The sequence below is a fragment of the Camelus bactrianus genome, chromosome 4 (genome assembly GCF_048773025.1).
Source record: "Camelus bactrianus isolate YW-2024 breed Bactrian camel chromosome 4, ASM4877302v1, whole genome shotgun sequence".
NCBI classification, from domain to species: domain Eukaryota; kingdom Metazoa; phylum Chordata; class Mammalia; order Artiodactyla; family Camelidae; genus Camelus; species Camelus bactrianus.
In genome coordinates, this window is record NC_133542.1 from 89,188,218 (window position 1) to 89,212,618 (window position 24,401).

At 43.0% G+C, this 24,401-nt stretch overlaps 2 protein-coding genes across 25 annotated transcripts in view; one reads left to right on the top strand and one right to left on the bottom strand.

Moving 5' to 3' along the window:
* The window catches only part of LOC105078787 (recQ-mediated genome instability protein 1-like), a 345,845-nt gene that overhangs the window by 135,565 nt on the left and 185,879 nt on the right, over positions 1 to 24,401 (bottom strand). The window lies entirely within an intron of this gene.
* Positions 1 to 24,401, top strand: part of SLC28A3 (solute carrier family 28 member 3) — a 60,646-nt gene that overhangs the window by 9,352 nt on the left and 26,893 nt on the right. The window contains exons 2-8 of the mRNA XM_010967501.3: positions 12,438 to 12,536; positions 15,875 to 15,957; positions 18,607 to 18,698; positions 20,679 to 20,868; positions 21,955 to 22,099; positions 23,363 to 23,476; positions 24,079 to 24,156. Coding sequence (XP_010965803.2) covers positions 12,438 to 12,536; positions 15,875 to 15,957; positions 18,607 to 18,698; positions 20,679 to 20,868; positions 21,955 to 22,099; positions 23,363 to 23,476; positions 24,079 to 24,156 — 801 coding nt within the window. The remainder of the gene's footprint in view (positions 1 to 12,437; positions 12,537 to 15,874; positions 15,958 to 18,606; positions 18,699 to 20,678; positions 20,869 to 21,954; positions 22,100 to 23,362; positions 23,477 to 24,078; positions 24,157 to 24,401) is intronic.

The window sequence follows — 24,401 nt, forward strand, 5'->3', positions numbered from 1 at the left end:
CCCCTGACCAGTATTGGGAATATCAATTTCAATTAGCTCACAAGGCAATGTGTCTTGCAAGCACACCCCCAACCTCGGGAGGGTGGGCTGCAGAGGTTTGCAGAAAAACCTTCTTACCTCAGTTAAGACAGATCTAAGACTGGCTACCAAGCTCTCGCTCTCTCTCTCTCTCTCTCTCTTCCACTAATAATTATAAAACCTCTACTCCATGATTCTTAATTGAAAATGAAGGTGGCGGTGCCTGTGGATCCATCTCATTCAGACACTGTTGATGTTGATGAGAAGCTGGGCCCTGGGTGCTAGCTGAACAGTTATTTGTCAAGTTGAAAAAAATCAAAGGTGGGAGGATTTGGACTTTTACGTAGAATAGATTATGGGAGCATGAACCCCAAGTCTCTATCACATCGCAAAAATTTGGAATTCTGTCTTCAGATTGCAGATTTAGGCAAACATAGTATAGCGTGATTTTCACTCAAAGTCAGGATCTGGATTTGGAGGCATTTAATTCCACCCACACATGGGCTAAGGCATTTGGCCCAGAAGCCACTTAAAGCCTTGGCATGACTAATTCTTTTTCCTTTGAAAGACAGTTACAAAGAAAGAGAGCCAGGGGTGGAGGGGAGAAGGAAGGAAGGGAGAGAAAGAGATGGTACAAATGTCCTGTATCCTTCGGAAGTAAATGAAGACAGAGGTTTCCAATGAAAACTCTGGGAATCACACAGTTAAGGAACCTCTCATAGGTGTTCAGGAACAAAGCAGATGATTACTAGGAATAGTTTAAGTAAGCAAATGTACCTGAAGACTGTTCAATGTTCCTTTCAATTGCCTGGTTTTGTAAAGACAAGCCTTTGTTTGTTTCTTTCCTTCCAAGAGCCAAAACTCTTTTGACATAAAGTATGACATTTATTGATTCAACAAAAACTTACTGAGCTCTGACTTTGTGCCAGGCATTGTGCTGGGAGCTGGAAACAGAGAGCTTCTGTGAGGTTAAAATTAAGTAACAATGGCAAACTAGCGCAACACAGTGTGTGAAAAGTGCTAGTCATAATGTAAGTAGGCAACTTCCCCCAGACTGGGAGTTGGAGAATATTTCCAAGTGAACACTTATAGGCTTCCATCCCTTCGCTCCTTCATTCTACAATACCTATTTAGCATCCACTCTGTGCTAGGTGGAAGGAAAATACACATTAGGGCTCAAAGGGCATAATTCCCCAAGCCACCATGTCAAGAACTACTTTTCCCACATTACATTATGTGGAGACGTCAAAGCCCTGAAGGAGAAGTTACTAGAGGCAGGAGCGGGGAGACGGGGAGGGTGGCAAAGAGAGGCTCACGGGAAGAGAAGCCAGTTCTTATTAGCCTCATGGATCTCGGCTAATTTCAAAATCTTGGTTCCAAGAATCTAAAACCAATGATAAGTTGACATTTAAAATGGAATTTCTGTACTCTGTGGACTCTGGAACATTCTAGAAGACATTAGCCAGTCAGATTATAACAGGTTGTCACGAAAGTCATGATAGAATTTCCTTCATGAAACGTGGTCAGAAAGCAACCCATTAACATGAGACAAGGCTCTGTGCACCATGAGAAAGTGTCAGTTACTGTCCAAGAGGGGTCAAGACAGGCACGAGGGCTCGCCTTCTAGACCACCTGGTTGCCTTACTCTGCTGACCTGCTCAGCTTCGGGAATGTACCAGTCATTTCACTCTTTCAATCATATCACTTAATAACTTGACTAGCTTCAGACAAACTTTCATTTTTCTAATTCTAGTTACTGCATTCTGAGTTTCTCATCCACCCAAGTCCATTGTTTGGGAACCTTTACAAGGAGGAAGTTGGATAGAGAGCACTAGTCTGACTTGTGCAGCCAGGGAGGTTTGAAACAGTATAATTGCTTAATTGAAGAGCCAGACCCAGCAGATGAAGCAGGTGGGGAGCAAAGGTCTAGTCACAGGGTATGTGGAATCCAGCAAGGAGGGGCACAAAGTCAACAGAAGGCATTCCTAGAGGCCAGCAAATGTTAGGCTTTCTGTTAACCCACATGGCTGCTTCCTTGTTCCCCTGCAGAGCACGAGGGTTTCAGGTCAGGGAAAAGGGAAGAAGGAAATAGGGAAGGGAAAGTTAGGAACGCACAGGTGGGAGGAAGAGGCAGTCTGCAATGCTCCAAATGCTGACCATAGTGCACGCGGCTCTGACCTTGGCCGGAGATGGCAAGGGACCTCTCGTTAAGAAGGAAGTAAAAGAGAGGAAAGGCGTAAGCTCCCGAAAAGAGCCAGACTGTTGGTGGAGGAGGTGGGAAGGGAAGGGTGACGGCAGGGCACAGCTGAGGCTGAAAGCTACATGCTTAACCATTATGAGGAGGGCAAAATATAGGCTCCTTGGGTGAAGAGCTGAGGCTTCAGAGCCAGAATGCCAGGCCTACCAAGGATTTTCATCCTTGTTTATTGATTTTTTTTTCTCAACTGTAGGAAGATGTTTTGCTTGTAAGAGCATTTCCAGTTCCCCTGTGACTAAAAGGGCTGTGTCTTTGGAATTTCAAACACAGCCAAGTTCGTTCCAGTTAACCTGTAAAAGGAGTACCTTGAACTTTTTAACAGTCCTTATATTGACTATAATTAAATAATCAATTAAATAATTTATGGTTGACAGCTTTTCCTCTAAACTCCCCAAGGGACCACATATGCAGTGCCTGGTAATGCAGTGTCTACCCCATAGCAGGTGCACAGTAAGTATTTGTTAGAAGAATGAATGAGAAGGCCTGGGACAGAGCCTCAAGGAACATTAAGAGTTTATAACATTAAGGGTTGAATGAAAAGGTTTATACAGCACAGAAAAGGGAGAAGGAGAAGTCTGGATGATAGGAGGAAACTAGCAAAGTGTAATCACAGAAGTCAGGGACAAGAATATTTGAAGAAGGATGTGGTCCACTGCATATAATGAAAACTGGGCTTAGCAAAATGGAGACCATGGATGACTGTAGCAAGGGTGATTTCCATAGCAAGGGAGGAATGAAAGCAGTATTGGCGTGGGTTGAAAAGTGAAGGTGAGGCGAAGCATGAACCAGTGTCTTGTCCAATCAGGCTGCTATAACAAAATAGCTTAGAAACAACAGAATTCATTTCTCATAGTTCTTACAGGCTGCAAGTCCAGGATCAAGGTGCCAGGATGGTCAGCGTTCTAGGGTGGGGCCTCTTCCTGCTTTATAGCCAGCACCTTTGAATCACTGTGTCCTCACACGGTGGAAGAGGCTAAGGATCTCTGTGGCCTCTCTTTCGTAAGGGCACTAATTACGCCCATTCATGAGGACTCCACCCTCACGATTTATGCAACTCTCAAAGGCCCTACTTCCTAACACCATCATCTTTGGGGGTTAGAATTTTAACAATGAATTTGGAGGGACACAGATATTCAGACCATAGCAACCAGTAAGTCCAGGTAGTAAACTGGTTTTTAATGGGAGAAGAAATGATTACCTATGAATTCTTGGCTTCATGCAATTAAAAAATTGATAAAGATGCCTTCATGGCGCCTGTATCTGGCAGCATTAGCAGAGTGGCACCACCAAGTGGACACTGCATGCAGCACCCACTCTCCAGCCTACAGGGGCTTGTCTAATAAGCTGGCACCAGAACTACACTGGAAGCTAATCTGCGTTTCATCTTCTAAAAATACCCAGGACTCTGATGACTTCTGATAGAAAAGTCATACGACATCAGCCTCAGACAATTCAGCAGGATGTTTAACCATCACTCATTCTCTCCTTATTTCAAGAATCTATATGAATGCAATGCTTCATCCTTTATTCCTGGGTATTACTTGATTTCTCCCACTGGTAGGTTTACTGGATGATAATATGATAATATGGACAGAACCAGAACTAAAGCCAGGACCTCCAACTACAAATAAGATTGAAAAGAAAAGGGGGGCGGTCCATATTCTCTCTGATGTATCCATTAATGGCAGCTTCATAACTAAGAGATACATCAGGTGGGGAGTGGGCAGGAAGACCTGGCCGTGGGCTTGAGGAGAAAGGGGCACATTTCTTTCCACAGACTAAGAGGGGGTCGAATTCCTTGTTTGAAATGTATGCAAAAAGATTCAAAAGGCTCCCCACTACATTAAGTTAGTAACTACAAGTAGAAAAAAGAATTCGGATCTGTTGCATAATTTACATCCATGGCGTTGACATTAAGGCGCTGATTAGAACTTGCCACTGGACCTTGCTAGGTTTTTTTTTTTTTCTTGTTTTTTAATGTGTTAATAAAGATGCCTATGTGATATTTGATCACAAATCAATTTTAATATTTGAATAACTGTATTTCAACATAATTGGTTTCCTTTTCATCTATATACTTAATTGTATGTATTTTAAAATATTCTGAAATGGGTCCATCAGCTCTCAACTGTCCTGCTTCAGGCCAGTTCCCAGAAGTGGCACGTAGCTTCAATCACAGTGACAGAACTTCGTTATAGCCACTATAACAGTTTCTAATCCAAAGAATAGGTGAGGAAATATGCCCTTTTCTGGGAAATCGTAGGCCCTGCTAAAAGTCAGAGTTGTATTTCTAGAGGAAATAAGGACAGATAGATCCTGGGCACAACTAGCAGCCTTGGCCACGATACATGTTCTATTCGGGTTATGGCGTTCAGGAGATGTTCATTAGATTCCTATTATTCATTGTTATTTTGGTTTTCCTTTATCCTTACCTGATTTGTCACAGACTTTAGACTTGAAAGAGTTCTCTCAACCTCTTTGTAAATGCATCTCTGGATATTTCTCCGTTTCCTTTGTTAATCTATGTGTTAATCTATTCCTCTTGTACATAGATGGCCATGCTTCACACAGTGTGGGACGGGACCCAATCACTGGCTTCTTTTTGGACGTGTTAATTGAATTTTTTGTCCTCTATTCAGCCTGGATGGATTAAGATGACGGCCACTGCCTGCTTTACCTGAGTCATTTTCAGTTGTGATGGTTGTGATCTGTTATTCCATCTGACTCAGTCAAATCGATGTGCTTGCTCTTAGCTCCTCTCATCACATTTTATGTTGTGACTTTTTAAAAATAATCTTTCCATTGTTTGGTTAGGTGAACGTGTTTGGTTTAGTTTATTTTTGTTTGGTTTCTTCTGAAGACATACTTTTTGTTTGTTTTAGTGGCTCCTTTCTAGTACCAGTTTACGATTATGAGTCATCACAAAATGAGTATATTTTCAGCCTTCCATTATTTTCTTTCCTTTCTTCCTTCACTTGATTTGAGCTGATTACATATCTTTTAGTGTTTATCTTTCATCTCAAACGCTGCTGCTTCTGATCTCCTCCAGCTCCCAGAAATTAAAAGTTGAGGAAATTGGCTTATTTATCCTACCATCTACCTTTTTGTTTTCTTCTCCTTCAGGTGTTGCTCTGACAATCCTTTCCACATTATTAGGGGTTATAATGTTTATAATCTGTTCTGGGGTCTTCATCCCTGGAGTTGTTTTAGATTTTGATTCATTAAAAAGATTTTGATTCATTCATTTTTGATAGTGTATTCATTCAAAATATACTATCACTCCTTTGGCTAAAATTTCTCCATTTATCACTTGTTTGGCTCATTCTTCCTCAAGCAGTTTCTTCATAAAGGCTCACAGAAATCATATGCCATGAGTACTTGCATGTTTAAATTGCTTTTTTTAATCCAACGAATAGAAACCTTCCTCTAATTTTTCTCCTTCAGGTACAGAATTCTGCCTCTTTCCACTTTTCCTTATAACCGCGTACTTAGATTCCCTTTGCCTCTGGCTCACAGAGATCACGAGGGGAGAACGTCATTGGTATTCTGTAGCCCTGACCCCTGGCACCGACACAAAGCTCCCTTCAGAGCATTCAGAGGTGACAGGGAGTTGAGCCAGGGCAGTGTGACAACGAGCCCCAGGCTGGTCAGGTGGTTCCCTCCCACGACACTACTGTTCCTTTTCCTGTCTGTGAACCCACAAAGGCTGTTAAGAAAAACATGAACATCTCACGGAGGAGCAGTCTAGCCGGTACCCATTACCTCACATCAAGGATTACATACACCCAGGACTTGAGCCAGAGGTCACCTGAGCCAAGAACCCCCAGAATCAGCAGGTGAAGATCAGAGGCTTCTGGAACACTGCCTCTGAAAATGCAATCATTCCACAGCAATGCTCATGCAATTTGGAGAAGAACACTAGAGAGAAACAGCCTTAAAATATTTGACACCTGGAGATTTTTTTAAAGCAAAAGAATAAATAAATAAAGGCGGGGGGATGGTCATAATTTGAAGAGATTAGATTCATGAAACAGATGTTGCCTTTTATAAGCCAATTTTCAACAAAAGAGAACAAAGCGACTAAATGCCCCCAGAGCAAGCAAGCAAGTAGCAAAAACTAAACTATAAAATTAACATAAAAGTCAATGAGTACTTACTATGTGTGGCACCAGACTGGTCACACAGTGAAGCTAGGTAAGTGCAGAATGCTATGGTCCCATGTAATAAGGTATGAGGCCCCAAGAAATTAAGGCTGGATTTGAACCCAGGTGTGACCATGGAACCCAAACTTTTTACCATAAGCAGAGCCAATTCATGGAGATAATTTATCAATATTCCAAGCAGCAATCATCTAAGATTTAAGCTGTCACTGCCTACATCTACTTATGTTGCATTTTGGAATTTTAAGTTACTATTTGAGGCATTGATCTAGACTAGTCCCAATCTATGTTCAGAGAAATGGATACAGAAAGGCTAGATCACTTGAAGAAGCTCAGAAAAGCAACAGAAATGGGAGACGTATTACCACCATCTTCACGGAAGACAAGTGGCTTAGACTATTAGAACACAAGGTAATCTTAAAGAGGGAGAGAAAGCAGTCCCATACTAGACCTACCCCATTTGTAGAAACATTATTTTCTCTATTGTTGTAAATTTGACAGTCCCTCTCCCATTCATTCATAAACAGCCATTGAGCACCTCTATGCCTGGCACTGCTCTATGCGCGTGGAATTCAGCAGAGAACAGAGGACAGAGTATCCAGCTTCTCAGCTTACAGTCCAGTGTGGAAAGTACAGATGTACACAGTCCCAAGTCCAAAAGACATGCATTCCCATTTTGCTGCAGGCACTGGGACGCTGACATCCATGGCAACATTTAAGGCATCCTTCCTTCTCAGAATGCACCACCTTGGTTGCTTCTGTTACCGAATTAGATGTGAGGCCTCCCTCTTGAGGCCACAGCTCACCTGAAGGCCCCTGGCTCAGTCAGGGGAGTTCCTTCCCACTCAGGTTCAGGCTGCCAGTAATGCAACTGAGCTTGGTGTGAGGAAGACAGGCTTTTAGCCAATGGCCAGAGCATGGAGAAGGGGAGTTCATGCTCTAAAGGCACCTTCTCCCCAGAGGGAGGAGAGTAAGGGAATTTCCAGGGTTAGGAGGCAGACAGGTATCAGGCTCTAGGAAAGGAGTGGAGGTTTCCAGGGGCAGCTGGGGCATGCGCAGTCTTCCACACTCCTTTGCACATGGGAAGAATTGTGCCTACCTGAGTGCAAACCCCCCTCCTTGGGCAGAGATCTTAGCATGGTAATGAAGCAAAGGTAACTCTCGGACACCTCTAGGTTTCACCCACGCAGGCGCCTTCCCATGGTCAAGTCAGAGCCAGCCTGGGGCCACTAACCACTGTCTATATCTCAAAGTATGTATCTCTCACAGTACAGCTATGAAGCATCTTGCCAAACACCAGGTACTTCTGAAACAAACACAGAGTAAATCAGGCAAGTGTCCTTCAGCTCTCAGGGGTTGGTTTGGAAACACAAAGATAAATCAAAGCAAGGAAAGAGGGGAGCCTTAGGCGATCCTGCCCTCCATCCTGGATGCAGCCATTTCAGTCTGGTTTTGCTGCAGGCCTTCGTGGCATCCTGTTGATAAAACACAGCTAGCCTGTATGATTAAAAACCAGTGTCTGTGCCTGGGGCCTAGGCTGCATAGCTTGGGTGACACTTCCAGGCAGTTTGCATTACAGGTGTACAGAGATGTGGAAATAAATACATACTTACATATATACATATATACACACAGAGGAAAAAAATAAACTACTTTGATCATGAATCTAAATCTGTTCTGAAGGTATAAAGCCCTCCACCTAAGGTATCTTATCAAACACCTCCTAGAACCTTCTGTGTAATGTCAAGCCCTAGAACAGAGTACAGAATTTCACAGCAATGCCTCAGGGTCTTTGTCAACATCACTTTGCCCGCTGGGAAACCCATCTTTCATAAACCCATATGATCTAAATCCTACCACAGGTTAGGAGCAAAGTCTCCTCTGGTGACGTTTCCTGTTCTTGACCCAGGTCTCAAAGCCTGGCTGTGCCCCCTCAGCAAGGCAAGTCCCCCCAAGGCCAAGCACCCGGGGCCAGAGCAGTTTCTACCAGGAAGGTAGAAGGGAAGGCCCCACCCCCACCCCCACCGCGCATAGGGATGTTGAGTCTGCAGCAGAGAAATAAATCTGGGTGGGGAAACGGAAGCCACATTGTCCAGGCAGGGCCACAGTGGGAAGGAGAGACGGAGTGAGTGGATCAGACACAGCTGGAAGAAGGAAGAACGTCAAACCAGCCATGAGGACATGACCTGCCCCCACTGCAGGTGTGCGCATGTGTTATTTAAAGGGCAGAGCTGACTTATAACCAGTCTATGGGGTGGGAAGGCCACTGTGCTGGTGTGAGAAGTGACCACCAGCACCTAAATATAGTTTAAATGTGGCCACAAGCATTTCTGGTATTTTTAGTACCTCTGTCATTTCTACTCTTGTCTTTTAATAATCTACAGTTCAAATCAAGTTTTCTTAATGAAAAAGGAATTCCACCACTTTGCCTTTAGCCATGCCCAAGGCCAAAGGGTCTTGGCCCAAGGGCCAAACTCTGTGAGCACAATATGGCCTGGGGTTGGAAAGTCTGAGTTCAGATTCCATCTCATCTACTTCTGGCTGTGCACTCAGAGTCAGGTAACTTATTTATCTTTGCCTTAGTTTCCTCATTTGTGAAAAAGGGTATCACAGGCTTCCTAGGATCAGGTACAAAACGCTTCCTAGGATCCAGTCAAGGGGTTCATGCAGTGTCTTGTACCTACTAAATATTATGTAAGTCCAGGTGCATATAGAAGCAAAAGCCAGAAGTAATAAGGGAGATGCTTGTTTCCTGCAGATAGGTCAGGAGGCGGGTAGTAAAGTACAGAGCCAGAGTGGGAGCACAGTTAGAGGTTTTCAGGGACCCACGTCCCCCTGCAGTTCACCACTCTGTCATCAATAGGATGGGACCTTGTGTTCACAGCCCAGCTGGAACCATCCACACACCAGGCAGCAGGGCAGAGGAGGGGATCAGAGGGACAGAGAGTACCTGCCTGCCATCTCTTAAGGAGTGTCCCCAAGCCGCCCCACTCAGGGCTCCACTTCTCTCTGCATTTCACTGGCCAGGGTCTAGTTAAAAAGGGAAGCTTGGAATCACAGCCTTTACTCTGGGTGGCCATGTGTTCAGCTAAAATTCTATAGAAGGGGACACTCACCACAAATAGAGGGGGGAGGTGATTTCAGTTTTTAGAACTCCTATGTTCTAGAAGTTACATGGGTTAGAAACTGAATGAAAGGGAGAAATTAGTATCAAAGACCTCTATCCACCTGTACCCCCGGTAACATCCACTGCAGCTCTGTCGTTGCTGGAACAGCATGGAAATGCATGATCAAAAATATACGTAGGGAAAAAAAAAAAAAAACTCAGCCACCCTGTGCTCCTGGTTCAAAGATCTGCCCCTCAGAACGGGCTCCATCCAGGATCATCACCCTTAGTACACCCAGCAACCAACGCTAAGTAGAGAAATTCCAAGTGGTACTGTCAACTGCTAAGAAATATTCATACACGACACCCACCCATTGTTATCCATTCAGTGGACAGGTGTGCGCTCAGAATACTGTCATGCTTGTAGGAGTCGAGTGTACTAAGGTATCTATTAATCTGAATTGCTAAATAGATGGAAAGAAACAATGGGCTAAGAAGTCGTTGTGGGCCAACTGTTACAGTCCCCACGACTCCAGTTTAAAAAGAAGCAGGGAAACAGGTGTTTTAAGGGTCATTTTTTAGGCACCAGTTAACACCCACAACACCCCCATTGTTTCTGTTGGAAATCATCAACTGGGAGATACTGTTCTTCCCAAAAATGCTAAAAAGCGAAGGCGTGCATTCTGCTGGGGTAAAACAACACCATTGCATGTTACAAAATACATCCAGAGGTGCTCTTGTGGCCATTTATGCCCGCCCTCCCCCCAGCCAACCCTCGCCCTCCCACCCTCACTCCTCCCTCTTTCATTAACCGTAAAAAGGCAGGCTCCACCCTCACGTTCCACAAGTAAGTCTACGATCCTGCCACCAGGTGGCAGGAATAATCAGCATCAAGAAGCTGAACCTCTTCCTGGAAGCAGAAAACGTCAGGGTTCTGGAAGGGACCATAAGAACACCAAGTTGAAACTGTGCTGTCTAGATGGGTGGACGGGGGTGTGGGAAGCTGTGGGCTGGCCAGTGTCACATGTGTAACTCGGGACCTGAAGGGCCAAGCCCCCGCAGTTACCTGCGTCTTGTTTTTCCGCCAACACTTGCTGGGTTGTATTTTTAACTAAAGGAAAATTTCAGCATCTATGAAAGTAGGACCAGCAAAATAAGTCCCTAGGTACCCATCAGCCAGCATCAGCAATTAGCCACACTTTGTCATCTTTCCATACTATATACATTGTCCCCCACACACCACTGTATTTTGACACCAAGTATCTAGAGGTACTACTAGATAGTACAAAGTTAAAACCACCATGGTTCACTAATTCAACAAATAATTTTTAGTGTCTGCTATGCACAAGGAACTGGGCTAAAGTAAGATATAAGCACCTATAACACAAAAAAGCAGCTTGGCCACAAAACTATGCATAAATCTTATGTGTGTGCTGGAAGTTAGACTTTATTCACATTTATACACTCCAGTGTTTCAATAAACAGAACGTGACACAAGTTGGAATTGCATTTTTTCCTAAATCTGTGTGGCCAGCCAGAGATCTAAAGTTAAAATCAAAGTCATATACTTGTTCCTTTTTCAAAGACAAGGTCACAGTCGACAGGGCTAACAGGGAACATTTCTTGAAAAGATGCAGGCACCTATCCAACACCGTTTATCTATCTATTGTTTATCCATCTATTGCCTTACTTGGAATGAAGTACCATATAAAAAGCCAAGTTGGGATGAGATGGGAGAAAGACTGGACCCACCCAGAAGAGGCAAAGAAAAATGAACCATGCGTCTGTCACATGTAACACTTCGTAAACCCAACATTAAGAATAAAATTATCCTGCCTATGGTTTACTATACTTTGTTTTGTTTTATAATTTGAAAGTCTGTGTGATATGATGGAAGAGAGATTGAAAACCCGCAGCCTCATCTCAGCTCTGCTTATTAGAAAGTTATGTGATCCAGATCGAGCAACTCTCTTCCTCTCTATCTTCCACAAGTTGGACCACACCAATCTTTTCTATCATTAAACATAAAACCTAACATAAAAATCATCCACGATTCAAATATAAATAATGACTTTCAGTACAACACATGCATCTTTCAGGTCATCCCAGTCCTGGCTGAACCATGCTTTGTCTTTAAATTTTGTCATATAAGGAAATGCCATTATTCCATAATTTTACAGGATAGCGGAGGGAATACGGCAAGTGCAGGGCAGGACAACTTGGCCTGGGCCCAGAGAAGGGCACATAGTTCTGTCTGGCTGGGTGTTCATTCATGGTGCCTGCAAGGGAGCAGAGCAAGATAAATGAGCACGAGCGTAGAGCTCTGACCCGTGCCAAGGAGGGTGCAACTGACTCTGGAGGCCAGGAGACTCATTTTGTTACGTAGGAAGAGTAGCATAGAAGGAATTTATAGACAGATCTGGAGGAAAGAAAGATCAGAAGCAGAGAAACACGTTTAATCAAAGAACTAGAAATATGCAAAACATTTAGGCATTTGTGAATCTTGTTCTTAAAGCATTCATATCTTTAGGGAAAAAAATATAAGTGAAATATAAGTGATCCAAAATTTTAACTAAAACATATTTTTGGCACCAGCAACTTTATGTAATGTAAGAGCATATTAGAAAAAAAAAGGACTTACATCTAGATTAAGATAATTTTCTTTCTCCTTATGTTGCTTCCATAGATAGTAAATGGTCAAAATTTTTAAAATTATCTATGTTTCTTTATAAGCCAAGACTCACTTGTTCTTTCTTTAATCAGCTGATTCATCTAAACACATCTAAATTCGTCCTTGCCTTCCCGTCTCTCAAAAGTCTTCTAGGTATCATTCATTGAAAGAACATTTGTTTTTTGGCTCTGAAATTTTATTTTTGCAATCTGTACTTTTTCTTAGAATGAAGAAGACTTTTCTGAAAACCAGAACACATCAGGAAATGACAAGTCAGTAAGCAGCAGAGTTGTGCAAAACAGAGAGCATGAGAACAGTGAGCAGGTACGGCTGGAAAGCAGTGAGTGCATCTATCACCATGGTAACTGCCGTGCAACAGCTCTGGGGACGCAAAGCACGGTGCTCAGCTGGCACGCAGCGGAATGAGTTAAATGGTAATGAATGTGTGAGGCACAGGCATGAGGAAGACACGCATGCCCAAACAAAGGTGCTGTGTTTATGCATCTGTCCTCAGAGTTCTCAGATGGGGACACTACCCAGGCTTTCTCCGACACTTCACTGTTACAGATTCCAGATTCCATCCTGAGGCAGAGAGCACTGTCTTCAACAAAAATATCTCAATATATAGCAAATGAGCCAGACAAGAGGAAGGTTCTAAGATGTGGTTCTAAAACCTGTCCGTCACATCCTAGGATTCCTCAGTGACACTTACACGTACACAGCAAGCTGAGGTGCTCTGTGACAACACCATCTCTTATTTCTTTTGTATGTTAAATTCGTGGTAGGATCTCTCTTTCTCTCTTTTTTCCTGAAAATATCTCTATTATGTGTTCACTTTTGAAGGATATTTTCAGTGAGTATGGGATTTTTTTTAATTTTTAAAATTTTTAAATTGAAGTGTAGTTGGTGTGCAATATTATAGAAAGTTACAGGTGTAAGACTCTCATTTGAAGTAAGCTTTCTGCTGCTAAAAAGTGAGCAAATTATCCATGTATATCATCCTTTAAAAAGTAATATCGGGTGCCATTTATTGGAGGGAGTTGACTCTGGATAAAAGAATAATTTATTTGAAGTAAAAAATGTGGGAAATGATTGCAGCAAAATTTGGAAGACAAAAAAATGACCTGTAATTCCAGAAAAAAAGTCAGTGCCTAACATATTGGAATACAGCTTGCTTTAATACAAGTAGGTATTAAACATCCACATGCATGTGTCACCTTTATGGGGATCATACTTTCATATGATTTGCTAATTGTCTCATTCAATTGATACATTATAAGGGGCTCTTATCACTAAATATTCTCCAACCAAAAAAGGAGAAAAAGATACTTCTATTCACACAAAAAGCTGCACATGGGTGTTTATAGCAGCTTTATTCATAATTGTCAAAACCTGGAAGCAACCAAGATGTCCTTCAGTAGGTGAACAGATAAATAAAACTATGGTCCATCCAGACAAGGGAATATTATTCAACACTAAAAACAAATGAGCTACCAAGACATGAAAAGACATGGGGAGCATTACAGGTGTGTTACTAAGTGGCAGAAGCAAACTGAGAAGGCTACATACTGTGTGGTTCCAACTACATGACCTTCCGGAAAAGGCAAAATGTGGAGACAGTAAAAAGATCACTGATTGCCAAGAATGGAGGGAGGAATGAATAGGCTCAGAGGACTTTTAGGGCAGTGAAAATACTCTGTATGATACTACGATGGTTGATAGATGTTATTGAACATTTGTACAAACCCACAGAACGTAAAACACCAAGAGCGAGCCCTAATGTAAACCATGGACTTTGGCGTTTCACCGCTTGTGACAAATGTACCACTCTGGGGGGAGAAGTCAATAAAGCGGGAGGCTGTCTGGAGGCAGGGAGTGGGGGGGATGGTGGGGTGGAAAGGCATGGGAAATCTCTGCACCTTCACTTCAGCTTTGCTCTCAAAAGTCTTTTTTTTTTTAAATTGTTTCATCAAAAATTAAAGAACAAAAAAATTAGGTATTACGGTAAACAGAAATATGAAGAGTGAGAAGCAGCTACTGGATTTGGCAACAGTGGTCCTCGGGTGACCATGGCAGAAGCCATAAGTAGAAGTCTGGCCCCAGGGAGGTGAGAAGTGAGCGGGATGTGAGGGAGTGTCGCTAAACGTAAGGGTAACTCTTTCAAGTGAAGGGAGGGTACACGTCCCATAACTGTGGGGTCAGGCAGGTTTTGTTGTTACTTTGCTCTGCTTTAAAGATGAGAAAGAGGGAGGGTGTATAGCTCAAGTGGTAGAGCGCATGCTTAGCATGTACAAGGTCGTGGGTTCAATTCCCAGTACCTCCTATAAAAATAAATAAACCTAATTGCCTCCCCTCACTGCCAAAATAAAATAATACAATAATAAATAAAGATGAGAAAGAGTTGGCAAAACCAGAAAAGAAGACAATAGTGGGTCTAGACATTTCATATAGTAGGCAACGTGGGACAACTTCTCTGTAAGAAAATAATAATTATGATCATTTAAATCAAAAATTTACCAGACTTGGACTGTTGACCAAGCCAGGTGTTAGATGGGGAAATGAGTAAGGCCTCTCTCCACCCTTGACCTCAGCAGCTGCGGCATGGACTCGGCTGGACTGCCCTGCGATTACACCCTCACATTCCCAGTACCTGAGGCCCAGCCCAGAATATGAACAGAGTCTAGGTCAGAGCGTGATGCGAGTTTGGCATCCAAGGACTGTATGATCTCTGAGGATCCTTTCAGCTCAGAGATGTGCTAATAACTCATTTCTATGTTTTTTGTTAAAGTAAAGAGAATCAAAGGCCTCATGGGAATATGACAAAAAACCCAAAGCTGAGATTCGGCACTTTACCTCTTAGGGCGTGTTCAAAACTGCTCCACAGCGGCACACGTCCTCCCTGCCTTCCCTTGCCTTTGCTCACAATAGCTGGGCCTGTTTGAGACATTATTGCAAAATTGTGGGGAGGAGGGCAGGATATCCTCTACACCATCACAAGACTAGGGTGGGTCATGGATATTTAAGAACTCAAATAGTACCTGGAAAGGCTGGCCATGAAACACAGCCCAGGTATGCACTTCGCTCAATTAATCAGAGCAAGGCAAGGGCTAGCTCTAATTGTTGAAATAGCTCCCTTCAATCCAACTGATAGGAGAACCCCAGTTTCCGAGGGTAGCTTAACAGCTCTTGATGAGGCTGAACAAGTGTTCACATTAGCAGACCAAGCCTCGGGCTGCCAGGAAAATAGAACCAGCCTTGGTCTCCAGCGTTTGAAAACTGGGCCCGGCAGAGAACATAAAGGGAGATTTGTGCAGCCCCTGGTATTAATTTCACTTAGCACTTGCCTGAAAACAGGGCAGGAGTTAAATGATTACAGTAGAGACAGGAACAAAAAGCAGAGATGTTAGCCTGTTCCCTGAAGAAATGGAGAAAATACCAGTGGCTCCTCTTGAAGTGAAGGGAGAAATGTGTGTGAGCCTGGGTTTTCGGTGACAAGGGGAAAAATGTCTCTGCCGTAGGTAATTGGAGTCAGCATCTTGCATAATAATTTCAAAGGACCTTTTGGCAAAATTTCTTCGCCAAAATTCTGAGCAAAAGAGATCAGAGTCCATCTTGCTCAGTATTCTCATTATTCCATCTTTGTTCCAACGTTTGATTTCCAGGGCGAAGAGCAAGTCGCGATTGAGCAGGATTCCCCAAGGAAGGATGGAGATGAGGAGGACGAGCAAGACACTCATCAGGAAGGGTAAAAACTTAAACCGGAGGAGTAACCACACCGAGCTCCTAAACAAAGTGGTTTTGCCACTTTTTTTTTTTATTCTCATCTAATTTTTAACATGAATTATGATTTATCAGAGATGGTCAGCACCAATCCCCTCTCCCTACTATCCAACTAACTTTTCAGAAACATTGATGGAGCTCTAGGATAATCAACAAGTAAATTCCAACTGCTGATGTCCTGGGAACCCAACATCCAGCACAATCTTCTAATTAAAGGTGTAAATTGCCAACTAACTTCTCTAGTCCATACAAAAGTAGTTAATTCATCTTCTCAATTTTCAATCAATAAGCAATTGATTTCTCAAAGCCCAATTCACTTGAAATGCCAACAAAACTTGCTCTTGCCTTGTTCGGTATCATGAAAATACCCCAAGTCCTTATCACCCACTAGCAGGAAAGGCAAGTTATTATTTTTATGTTTTTTGGATCAGAAAAATTAAGCTCGGAAAACTGACTGACCGAAAGTTCGTCAGCTGGAGTGGAACAAATCTAATTTAAATGTCAGCTTCTGATTCCTAGACCAAGATTGTGTGGTACTTGATCATAACACTAAAGTATTTGTAAATTTTCTGAATTCCTCTTTAAATATGATTTAAATTCCTAAGTTTCTGAGGAAACTTGTTTTCATGTATGAGAAGAGATCTCTGGCATTGGTCAGAATTAGGACTGGAGGCTCTTGTCACATATACATCATCAAAAATATTTTACCTCCTTGGAAACCTGAACTTGGTTTCATCCTTCATTTTACTCTATGAATCTCTGACCCTGGGGACTGAGAGATTCTCCTGGGTAGTCAGAGGTACTCAGGTTTCATCAATATTAATGGGATGGAAAACGACCACCAGGAGACGGAGAATTGTGCAGCCTAGGTAATCAAATGGCCGAAGCGTCTATTTCTAGCTACTTCATTTTATGCAGCGTCAGATTGCCGTAATGGCCTATACACATTCCCCGCAATTAAAAAAATTTGATAAATTCAACCCAAAATAGATGAGTGCGCCGTATTCAACATTGCCCTCCACCAGCGCTACTTTTTAACACTGTATCCACAACTGAAGATAATGTATTATCAGCCTTTCCTAGATTAGACCATGAAAACATTTAGTCTTTACTACTCTAACATTCCCTCAATATCTTCTAGGTCAGTCTTTCTAATCCTCAGTGCACACATTCACACACATACGTAAGACAAAAGCTTCATGAAATAATGTCTGCCATCACTCTGTGTGATACACCCTGAGATAGCCTACTCTTTTGTTTAACAATGGTTATCATGCAGAGTGACTGACTTCCCAACCCACTGATGGGTCTCAACCCACACCTGTGAAAGATTGTTCCAGAAAAGCAATACACACTCCCATTTCATGTATCTAATAATTCAACAAAAGCCTGCCAAGCACTCAGTGTCCACAGTGCTGGTGTTGTGGGGCTCACAGAAATCCATTCTCCACAAAGTTACAGTCAGTTAAGGCTTCGTAACAAAACACACTCAAAGGCGACAGTAGGACTAGATTGCAGAGGAATGCCTCTGTCTAAGGAAATGCAGGAAGGCTCTGTAGACATGAAAGGCTTGAGCTGTGCCCTGAAACTTGAAAGGGGCTGACACTTGGACTTTGGGGCATCACTGCTGGAGGGAAGGGAACTGGAGGCCTTCACCAAAAGGAGGGGAGGTTCCAGCTGGGGGCTGAGGCCTTTAAGATCCTTGAGATTAAGAATCTTCTGGACGACAAAGTGATTATTTCAGAAATCCTGTCCAGTGGCCTGGAAGTGGTCATGATTAATGGGCAAGAAAATCCCTTCCACTTGGCCTAAAGTGGGAGAAGGAGAGGCCTCCGTTAGAAGGCACATTGAAGAAAGAGGCAGGTGCAGGGAAGCCTGCTCTCAGAGCAGGCATGGTGGGGCCCAGGAGCACCCAGGAGAAGTAGAGGGCCGTCATCCTCAGGATGGCCCTGTGGCCTCTCCACACTCCTCACTGGTGGACACCGTCCTCCCTGGAAGAAGTGATCAGAGGCTCAGGTTGCTCACACACTACACACCACCCTGTAACAAAGCTCTGGGCAGAAGCAAAGACAACACCAATTCCAGAACCTTCTGAGAAAGCTATATTACAACTCATCAGTTAATAGCCCTGAAATCCTACTTTACATTTCAGGCATCTTGTGAAGCCCATCAGCCTCCAGCTAAAGAGGGTGGTGACCGCAGACAGGGAATAACCAGCTTGCTCAAACTTTGGGACCCAGAGGCGATGAGAGTTCATTGGATTTTAATTTTTTTTTTTAAGTCAGAGTTTTGCATGAGAGCTTAAATGCTAATGGAGGTCCTCCTATCCCAGTGAGAAACACTCTCATCCTATGATTTAGTTCCAGACCACATTTTCTGCATTTCAAACTACTTGGAGCTTGGCACATCCGTTCAGCAAAGGTTGATCCCAGCCTTGGCTGATTTTAATCTAAAATGAAATGAATTTCTTATTTCTATTTTGTAGGACACACACATCGTGCATTTGTTTGCTGCTTATTTGATTCACAAAGCCTCACCTAGCTTTAGTGGGCCGTGGTTAGTTCGTGCATATGGTGGTGACTTTTGCCTGCCTTCTTGCTTTTGTGTTTTACAGGTGCCTGGAAAGGAAGTGTGGTACAGTTTGTGATTTTTGTAAGAAACACAAAACCACCCTTCAGTACATCATCTGGGGCATTTTAATACCAAGTAAGTAACCAAAGGTAGTGGCCTCTTTTCCAGGATCCCTCAACTATTACCTTTCTGTAGAAAACAAATAAATCTTCCCTTTCCCCTGGACTTCAATGAATCATCCAGAGAGGAGAGAATTTAATCAAGAGGCCCCCAAGTGTTGGGTCTCAGCTTGGAAAGCCCATGTAGATAGTCCCCCTGCCTGTTTATGCAGCCAGCGGCTGATTTTTTAGGTCACTTGCTCTAATGACCTTTGTTATTGTGGTTTGGACTTGAGGGCTGGATAATGCAAATTCAGGTAACTGGAAAACAGAGTGATAATCACAAGGCAGAAACCTAACTGAAGGGGTGATATGAGTAATCAATTGATACTTTATCTGCACACAACATGGGGAGAAGTCTCAGGTCACTCCTCTCACCTGAAAGCAGGACCAGAGATGTCTTCAGAGATGAGCAGGTGTCCTGTTTTAATTCCCTCTAAAGCAAAGGGGTCTGGTCCCATTTCAAGGAACACTCCTGTCTATAAAATGTGAACCCTCTCACCCAAGTCCACAGACATTAATCCAAGCCCCCTGCCCCAGGAGGTCAGTGAGTTTTTCTGGTGCTCACACAGCCAGCACAGGTAGCAGCAGGGTTTAAGGTTTCTCTGCACCAGTCTGGATAGCATTTTGCAGACCACACTCAAAACCGCACAGCTGCGCCACTGTAGCACAAAGTGAGCAGATGGTGTGGCTGTGTGCCCATGTGACTTTATTCATAGAATACAAATGCAAATGTACAAATACAACTGTACTTGCCACCTGCAGAAACAAGTGGTAGGCCAAATCTAACTTGCAGACAAAGCCGTGTTTGCTGACCTTTAATGGAAATCCTTGTTGTTCTTATCCTAGAATCTCCTCTCCAGAAGCCTTCTCCTTGGTGATCACACCTCACCATCCCCACCCCATTTTCCTTTAGAGAATCTGTGGTACTTAGAGATTGTTGTGTGGCACTCAAAGATTTTCCTACTCAAGCTTAGGCCAAATCTGAGCTGCGAACCAAGAGAATCCATACTTTTCTTGCCAGTGGTCACTTTAGTGCCTGGCCTTTCTCTGCAGGCTCACCTGCTGAGTGTGAATATCAGAAAAAGTTAGTACTAAGCAAGACACTCAATGATCAAGCAACAAGATTCACGAATTCAGAAGGTTCTTTAAGGAAAATGTCCTAGCACCCTGTCCTCCTAGCAAACTTGGTGACACTTAAAAAAATGTATAATGATACTATATACAGAAAACCCAAAAGACTCCACACAAAAACTAGTAGAGCTGATAAACGAATTCAGCAAGGTAGAAGGATACAAGATTAACATACAGAAATCTGTTGCATTTCTTTACATTAACAATGAAACTTCAGAAAAGGAAATATATACAATGGAATACTACTCAGCCATAAAAAAAGAATAAAATAATGCCATTTGTAGCAACATGGATGGACCTGGAGATTGTCATACTAAGTGAAGTAAGCCAGAAAGAGAAAGAAAAATACCATGTAATATCACTTATATGTGAAATCTTTTTAAAAATGAGACAAATGAACTTATCTACAAAACAGAAACAGATTCACAGACATAGAAAACAAAATCGTGGTTACCCAGGGGAAGGGGGTGGAGGTAGAGGGATAATTTGGGAGTTTGGGATTTGCAGGTACTAACTACTATGTGTAAAATAGACAAATAGCAAGATCCTGCTGTTTAGGACAGGGAACTATATCCAATACCTAGTTACAGCCTATAATGAAAAAGAATATGAAAAGGTATATATATATATATATGAACCACTATGCTGTACACCAGAAATTAACACAACTTTGTAAACCGACTATACTTCAATTTTTAAAATGTGCATATATATTCATTGTTTTCCTGACTGAACTTGCCCTTGGCTGAGCCAGATCAGTGCTGGAGGCTGGTGTCTAGTCGATGTTGGTGACATTCACTGTTTGCATTTGCTTCCTGGGCAGGTTACCTGGCTCTGGTGATTGCAGCCTGTGTGCTGAACTTCCACAGAGCCCTCCCTCTTTTCGTGATCACAGTGGTGGTCATCTTCTTTGTGGTCTGGGATCACTTCATGGCCAAATATGAGTCTCGGATCGACAAGTTCCTGTCCCCTGGCAGAAGGCTTCTGGACAGCCACTGGTTCTGGCTGAAGTGGTAAATGCAGTTAGTCCTCTTACTGCGGTCGAGAGGGATGTTAGTTTTTTTCAATACTGTCCCAAAGACTTGTTCTGAAATTGCTTCCTTATTTATGGGATACTGAAGCTAGAAAGAACCTTAGGGAATAATCTGTTTAAAATGTCTTCATTTTACAAGCAGGACAGCAAGGCCCAGATAAGGCAGTGATTCATTCAGGATGTGCTCAAATGTCCCTACAAACTGCCTTAATTTTAAGCATCACTAAATGGTAAACTGTTGTCCAAAAGTTGGGTCAGTTTTGGCTTAGAAAGGTGACTTTCTGCTTTGAGCATGAAGCCAGCCTCCTTGGGAGGAAGAGTCTGTGAGCTGTTAAAGCCAACTCTCTCTTGTAGGACCCCACGTCCTGCAGGTGAATAGCCACTGTTTTAATTTCAGCCTCTCTCTGTGGGATCTCCTTGATCTCTAGGTGGCCCTATGGGGTAGGTAGGACTCAGGACCAATTCTCCCAAGCATGGCCCACATGGGATCCACCAGGAAAGTTTACACATTGTTGGCCTAATAAACCGGGGTTGTGCAATCCCAGCAGAGCATCCTCTCTGGCGCTGCCACCAAGTGAGTCAGCCCTGTCATGCCCACTAGATCCCCAGGGACTCAGAACCCAATCTACAGTCTGACTTAGCTCTCTGAGGCCTGGGTGAGGCCCCCCAATGCAGAAGACACATTTCAAGTTTCTCCTTAAAGGGAAGAAGGTAACACTTCACCCGTCTCCCAAAACGGAGGTGAGGAGTCCCAGTAGCTCTCACAAAGAAACCACCAGACTTCCTCTCCAAACATCCTTTCTCCTCTCCAGCCTCTTTAAATATCCTTGAACCGGCAAAGGGCCCAAGAGTTGTGGAGGGAGGGGACACATTGCTTAATTTCTCGACTGTTTGCCTTTATAGTAGCTACAACAACCAAAGAGAGTTTGTTGCAATTTCTGGAAGCATCATTTCCTGGTGCCAGGGTGTGTTACACAGTATTTTTTGTCCGTTCGTTTGAAGTCTGATTAAGGTTTTCAAGCTAACACCACAAATGATGCCAAAGCCTCCCTTCTGGTTCCTGCAGGGTGACCTGGGGCTCCCTGACCCTGGCAGTTCTGCTCTGGCTGATCCTGGACACCGCCAAACTGGGCCAACGGCAGCTCGTGTCCTTCGGAGGGCTTGTCATGTACACTATCCTGACATTTCTGTTTTCCAAGCACCCAACCAGAGTGAGTATGAAATCGATCCTTTTTTTTTTTTTTTTGGTTTTTTCCCTATTTTTTCCCTCATGTGTAAATTGCTCAAAATAATGAGTATGAGACAATTGAACTGTTACTCAATATTTTTCTTACCTTGCTGTGATATTTTAAGTGGCAAGAGTGCCCTTCATCCTGAACGTGAATAGTCCTATTAATCTCTCATTTTTCAGTCTCAGTAATTTTCCAGTTGCTCAACCAGTGAAATATTCTCTCCTGTCAGATACAATTTCTACTAACGTAGCCCACCTCCCCCATCAAACGTATGTATAAAGAAAACGCATCCATTTTGATCCAGATTTCCCCAGACCAGCAAATAATCTAATATTCTACCACTGGATTCTGCAGTTTATCAAACTGCTATTTGCCATTAAGGCTATTTTACTCCAAAAATTTGTCCTTACGCAGTTCCGTCCCCACTGAATTCAATTCTCATCCTTGTTCTGTCAGCCTGTAACCCGTTACATGGGCAAGAATTCAGAGACAGTGAAGCTTTCACACAGGATTCATGATGGCAAACTCTGAAAGACTTTACTGGCTAAAAGGTTGACCCAAGAAAAGAGCATTAAGTGAAGACCAAAACCACCTAATATTAAGTCTTTGCCCTGTTCGAGTGAATGGCCGCACTGTTTCCCGTGCCTCCAATCCCATAGCTCTTTGCAGGCCACTTATCTCTGCACCGAAAACGAAAGCAGATGATGGTCCATTACTGCTGCACACCCCGAGTCTGCGTTAGAGTTCATTGGTTCCTCTTACAGTAAAATGAGAGCCCCTCAAAAGGGTGGAATTTCACTTAATTCACTTACAAATTGTCAGATCAACAAACCTTGGGCACGCAGAGAAGTTATGTTCTGCTTTTCCATTTTCCAGATGGGGGAAATGATTATATGTATCTAATATTTACAGCATAACTGGGAAGGGCAGATCCTTCCTCCTTTCATGGCCCTCCTAAGACTATGCTTTGTGTCTAAGTGATTTTATCATGACGAAATGGCTACCTATGCTCCCGGGACTGTTGGCTTAAATTCAAGTTTAAGAAGAGGGACTACAATCCTGATATTTTTAGGTATGATTCTATCAAGGGATTCTCTGCTCACAATTGCTTTGGCCTTCAAAAGAAGGTGGGTCACAGGCCATGTCTGAGAGACTTCCAAAAAAACAGTGATCCTCTGGGCATTTATGCTGAGGTCAGTGTTCATTTTCTAATAAGACCTATGTCTTCATCTTTCTGTGTAGGTTTACTGGAGGCCTGTCTTTTGGGGAATTGGGATACAGTTTCTTCTTGGGCTTTTGATCCTAAGGACTAAACCTGGATTTATGGCTTTTGATTGGTTGGGCAAACAAGTTCAGGTAAGTATGGTTCAAAAGAACACGTTGTTTTTACAGTGTTTTTGACATTTGACTATAACCCTCAAGACACGTCAGAAAGATTTATCTATCTGCATGAGTTGACCCATGTTTTAATTCCATAGCATGAGTTAGACAAATAATTTTGTTTATGTAGAATATGTTAATCTGCCTAGTTTATTAATATTCCATTGTCCCTTACCCAGATCATCTACCACATCACTTGCCTATCCCATCCTGCCTCAGGGTGTCACTCTTCTAAGATGTTTCCCCAGAGAAATAGGACTTCTTTGCATCCAGGGGTAACTAGTACCACCCGTGTACCATTTATGGCTCCTGGCGCAAACTACCACACCTGGCTTACTCTTCAGCACCCTAGAGTCAGACTGAGTGTCAGAACTGCCAGGAAATCTGTATGTTGTTATAGTTCCAAAATACACTTTCATGCCATCCACTGCAGGGGGGAAGTTGAGAAGATTAACACTCCAAGTCTGTCAAACCAGTTTTCCAAGTCCCCACCCTCTGCAGAGCCTGGTAGCTCCTGTGGATGGTAACCACCACTTCGGTGCTTGTAATGATCTGCTCTTTTCCTTCCTTTAACTCAGACATTCCTGGCGTACAGTGATGCTGGTGCTTCATTCGTCTTTGGTGAGAAATATACAGACCACTTTTTTGCATTTAAGGTAAAGCCAAACATTTTTTTTTTTCTACAAAGGGACTTCCTTTTCAATAACTTCTCAGTCTTTGTAGATATTCAGATAGAAGCTAACTGACCAGAAACCAGGCATACACCTGCCAGGCCTGTTACAGGGGCACAGCACGTCACCGTCCCTTCTCCTTTACAATCTATCTGAAGTCAGTGGACTGAAAACATTTTATTTTGTTACTATAGCATTAAGGGAAACATCCAGAGGAAGTCAGAAATACT